We start from the raw sequence: 5,244 nt of genomic DNA, 5'->3' as shown, positions 1-5,244 counted from the left end.
CAGGCTGGGATCTTCCTAGCTCTGCCTAAAAAGTGTTGGCATTGTAGGTGTGAACCACATCTGTAAGATTGTTGTTTTCACCTTACTATGTTTTTAAAAGACCGACCTTTCCCTTCCCTTCCCCTTTCCCCCTTCCCTTCCCCCTTCCCCCTTCCCCCTTCCCCCTTCCCCCTTCCCCCTTCCCTTTCCTTCCCCTCCCTTTCTTGGGTTTTAGAGACAGGGTTTCTCTGTCTAGCTTTGGGTGTCCTGCAACTCATTCTGTAGGCTGGCCTTGAACCCAGAAAGATCCCAGCCTGCTTCTTAAGCCATCATTGGTCTATTTTTATTATTTTAATTGTGTGTATGGGAGTGTATGTGCATGTGAATGCAGTGCCCATATAGGTCAAGAGGTGTCAGACTCCCCCTGGAGCCAGGGTTATAGGCAGTTGTAAGCTGCCTGATGTGGGTGCTGGGAATCGAACTCAGGTCCTCAGGAGGAGCAGCATATGCTCTTAACCACTGAGCCATCTCCCCAGCCCTCGGCTTCTATTGTAACAAGTAGATTAGGTTTGTGCTTTATGTTTGTGAGATACTCATATAGTTTCCTTATGATGTCTTTTGTGGTTTTGGTTTACTGGTGCCGGGAGCCAAACCCAGGAAATTACCTGCTGTTTTAGAAAGTCTAGTCAGTACAAGGTTAAGAAAGGACATTCACAGGTCTCAAGTCCCAGGAACTTAAAGAACGTCTGGCATTTCCTTGGAGCTGATTATGACAGCAGGATGGTCTAGGTTGATAAGATTATGACAGTGGGAAGGTCTTAAACAATAAGGATTCCATAGTAGGATAGCCCTAAACAATGACCCTCGCCCAAACTTCTCAGTTTGCTGTGTCTTTATAACCTGCCCCCAAAATTAAAGTTTCAGAGCTTGATCAGAACCTCAGACTGCCTCTCATTCTTTGTGTCTCTTGTCCTTTCATTCGTTCGACCCCTTCCCTAAGGTCTCGTCGAATCCCCGCTGGCTGGGGCATACTGGGTCATACTGATCTCACAAATGGATTAGGAAGAGATTCTTCTTGGGAGATTCTGTGTAGATTTGTATCTTTATTTTTTGATTTTCAAGACAGGGCAGGGTTCCTCTGTATAACAGACCTAAAAATTGGGATTAAAGGCATGTACCTAAATTATGTATCTTTCTTTAGAAAACAAAACAAATGCATTTTTTATGTGTGTATGGGTGTTTCACCTACAAGTATGCCTATGTACCAACTTCATGCCTGGTGCCCAAGGAGGCCAGAAGAGGTTGTCAGATCCCTTGTGTTAGAGATGGTTGTGAGCTGCCACGTCTGGAAATCAATCCCAGGTCTTCTGGAGAAGCACCAAGTGTTTTGAACAGCTAAGCCATCTCTCCAGCCCCTATTGTATCTTTCTTAAATGGTTGGAAGAACTTACTTGTAGCATCTAGGCCATGACTTTTCTTTGAAAAAATGCTATCAGCTACCAATCCAATTCAGTAGGGCTACTGAGATAGCTACTCAAGAGCTGTCAAGAAGCCTCAGCAAGTAGGGGTATTACTAACAAGTTAAGGACCTGAGTTCATTCTCTGGAGTGTGATGGAAATGGAGAACAGTGTCTTCTGGCTTCCATCTATGCAAGGCAGCATTTGAATGCTCGAATGCATGCAAAACAGATAAATGCACTAAAGTGTGTTTTGCTTGCATATATGTATGTGTACCACGTACATTCTTGGTGCCCGTGGAAATCAGCAAGGGGCCTTGGAACCCTGCAACTGGTGTCACAGATGGTTTTGAAGTTATCATGTGGGTCCTGGGAAATGAACTTTGGTCCTCTGTGAGAGCAACAAGTCCTGTTAACTGCTATCTCTCCAGCACTGATCGGTGTATTTTTAAAAAAAGACATAGCTATTTAAGGTATCTTGACTGATTTGTTAGTATGTGCCTTTAACAGAAAGTCTTCTCTAAGCTGTGAACTTGCTGCTAAAATCCCTATATTCCTCTTAGTGTCTGCAGGATATGCAGTGTTGCTCCTCTATTCATGCTACCCTGACTGTTAGCATTTTTCCACGATCCTGGTTGTAGTTCTGTATTTTCTGTTTGTTCATTTGCTATTTCATTAATTTTAAGCTCTTACCTTTATCATCTCCTTCTCTTTGTTTTGTGTTAAGTGTGCCTTTTCTTTTGAGATGGACTAGCCCTGAAACCAAAACAGATTGTTCTTTTCCTTACCCTGCATGTGAGCGGCATAAGCTGCACCTGCTTCTGCACTGACAGAATGCCCACCCACCTTCCTAGCCTGGGAGGTCTTGCTGAGATCTCATCCGATGCTTATCTTCCTCTTGTTCTCATTATTGCTGTAGTTTTGTTTTTTTAAAGATTTATTTACTTATATGTATACAGTGTTCTGCCTGAATGCCTGTAGGCCAGAAGAGGGCACCAGATCTCATTATAGGTGGTTATTGAGCCACTATGTGGCTGCTGGGAATTGAACTTAGGACCTCTGAACAACAGCCAGTGCTCTTAATCACTGGGCTATCATCTCTCCAGCCCACTGCTGTAGTTTTATAAACAAACATTTACTATTGTTTTAGGACTGTCCTGAAAATAGATTAGACCCCTTTAACAAAGGCACATTTTTTACTAGTTTCTCCATTAGTCTATATGCCCCCCCCCCCCCAGGGTTTCTCTACATAGCCTTGTCCTGGAACTCACTGTTAGACCAGGCTGGCCTTGAACTCAGAGATCTTCTTCTTTTGCCTCCCCCTCCTAAGTTCTGGTATTAAAGTTGGGGGTGGGGCTCTCCCAGCTCCACTTGTCAATTTTATCAAGTCTTACTACGGTTTCCAAAGCCTCTGATTGGCTGCCTCATGTTCCCTATGTACTGTTTCTCCAATTCTGCCTGAGCTCTGCTGGATCATCTATTCTCCATATGCTGGGTCATCTCTCCATATCCCCAATGCTGGTTTACTCTCCTAACTTCTCCGTATGCTGGGTCATCTCTCCGTATCCCCAATGCTGGTTTACTCTCCTAACTTCTCCGTATGCTGGGTCATCTCTCCTTATCCCCAATACTGGTTTACTCTCCTAACTTCTCTGTATGCTGGGTCATCTCTCCATATCCCCAGTGCTGGTTTACTCTCCTAACTACTTTGGCTATATTGCTTTGGGGTTTCTCCCTTGTTTTTACTATGGAAGTATCCCCAACAAACTAACTTCACTCAGTACAAACTAATTATGTTCATTTGTGAATAGCTACCTGAGAGGAGGGACTGAGTGGCCTTCCCATCACATTAGTATGTGGGGAAACACTTCCTGCAGTGTGAGTATAAACTGATGTACGTTTTTGTATTAAACACAACAGATCACAGTGCCCATCATTATTACCTCTGGCTCCCCCACCCCACCCTCAAATGGGCACATTGTGTGGTCACAGTTTAAAGAGGGCTATTTAGGGACTTAAAGGGAATATGAAAAACAAGGCACGTAATTTCAGAAGGAACATGACTTCTAATTTCTCAGAGAACATGAATGAAGGGAGCCATGCTGTGTTTGGAGAAATACAGAGTTCTTGCAGGTAAAATTGTGGAATATACTAACAACACTGGCAGGATTGCATCCCAGGTTGTTTTTTGGTTTTTGTTTTCTTGTTTTCCCTGAGACAGGGTTTCTCTGTGTAGCCCTGGCTGTCCTGGTACTCACTCTGTAGACCAGGCTGGGCTCGAACTCAGAAAACAGAATTGCATTACACTCCACCCATATGAGGAACCAGAGTAATCCATTCATTGTATAACATAAAACGTGCTGGGGCCTCGGATACTTTAAATGAAGGATTGATTTCTTCTGTGAGGGGCTATATTAGAATAACCCTTACTATTTTTTTCCTTTGAGGAATACACAGTTAAAAGTATTAAAGTGGGGCCCTAGGAGACAGCTCACCCAGCAAAGCTCTTGTCTAGGAAGCTCGAGACAAAACACACATGAAAACGTTAGGTGTGGTGGCACACACCTGTAATCTTAGCCATGGTGAGTTGTGAAGTGGAGACAGGTAGATTCATGGGACTCTAGCATAGCTTACTTGGTGATATTCCATACCACGACTGACACACAAATCCCCAGTCTCACACAAAAATGTGATAGGCATCTGAGCACTTGAGATGTCTTCTGACCTCCACACGCGTGCACACATGCATGCACACACCAGCACAACACATGCACCCCTCTCTGCATGAACACACATTCCTACACACACAAAGTATTACGCTGGAAACTGTGGGAGGCAGGTACCAGAGCTCAAACTTACGGTCTTATACGTGCTGGTAAGCGTTCTACCTCAGATATGCACACTCAACTATGAAAAATATTTATCTTTGCAATAAAAGCTTTCTGAACTCCTGAGTGGGCTCATGTTACTTAATGAGGCTCCTTTCTGTGAACCCGCTGGTGGATGTGGAGGTTGGAGCTCTGACTGAAACCTTTTCCACACCTGCTGCATTCGTACGGCTTCTCTCCCGTGTGGACTCTCTGATGGATGAGGAGTTTGGAGCTCTGGCTGAAGCCCTTCCCACACTTGCCACAGTGGTAGGGCTTTTCCCCAGTGTGCACTCTGAGGTGGATTCGAAGGTCTGAGCTCTGGCTGAAGCCCTTTCCACATTCATAGCACTGGTAGGGCTTCTCTCCAGTGTGGGTGCACCGGTGGATGTGGAGGTTCGAACTCTGGCTGAAGCCTTTTCCACACTCCCCGCACTTGTAGGGCCTCTCTCCCGTGTGGACGCGTTGGTGGATATGCAGGTTTGAGCGCTGACTGAAGCTCATACCACACTCCTCACACTCATACGGCTTCTCTCCGGTGTGGACTCTCTGGTGGATGTGCAGCTTTGAGCTCTGACTGAAGCCCTTCCCACACCTGTCACATTTGAAAGGTTTCTCACCCGTATGGACGGAATGATGGACAAGCAGACTTGAGCTCCTGGTGAAGCCCTTCCCGCACTTGTCACACTTGTAAGGTTTCTCATCCATGTGGACTGCTTGATGTGGAAACAGACTTGAGCGTGGGCGAAGCCCCTCCCACAGTGCTCGGAGCAGCTGAGGCCCCTCCCACAATGCTCACACAGGCAGGCCTTTTCTTTCAGGTGGTGTCTCTGATGACGCATTAGTTCTGAATGAAGTGAGTCCACACCACACCGATCGCGAGTGTATAGTTGCTCTGAAGTGGGGATTTTCTTGAAGAGATGACCATCTGGGTTGGTGAT

General features: G+C 45.5%; 1 protein-coding gene across 1 annotated transcript; it reads right to left on the bottom strand.

The window, feature by feature from the left end:
- Nucleotides 1–3,482: 3,482 nt before the first annotated feature.
- Nucleotides 3,483–5,011, bottom strand: Znf239 (zinc finger protein 239). The gene has a single exon (XM_034511178.2). It carries the CDS (start codon nucleotides 5,009–5,011, stop codon nucleotides 4,406–4,408), a length of 606 nt encoding a protein of 201 aa, XP_034367069.1. The 3' UTR covers nucleotides 3,483–4,405.
- Nucleotides 5,012–5,244: the final 233 nt, after the last annotated feature.

This window comes from Arvicanthis niloticus, chromosome 9, assembly GCF_011762505.2.
Source record: "Arvicanthis niloticus isolate mArvNil1 chromosome 9, mArvNil1.pat.X, whole genome shotgun sequence".
Taxonomy (NCBI): Eukaryota; Metazoa; Chordata; class Mammalia; order Rodentia; family Muridae; genus Arvicanthis; species Arvicanthis niloticus.
This window is presented reverse-complemented; position numbering and strand designations above follow the sequence as displayed.

Bases quoted from the DNA above. Each gene is read 5' to 3' on its own strand.
- Znf239 (XM_034511178.2), bottom strand. From the start codon at position 5,011: ATGGATGAGAAACCTTACAAGTGTGACAAGTGCGGGAAGGGCTTCACC.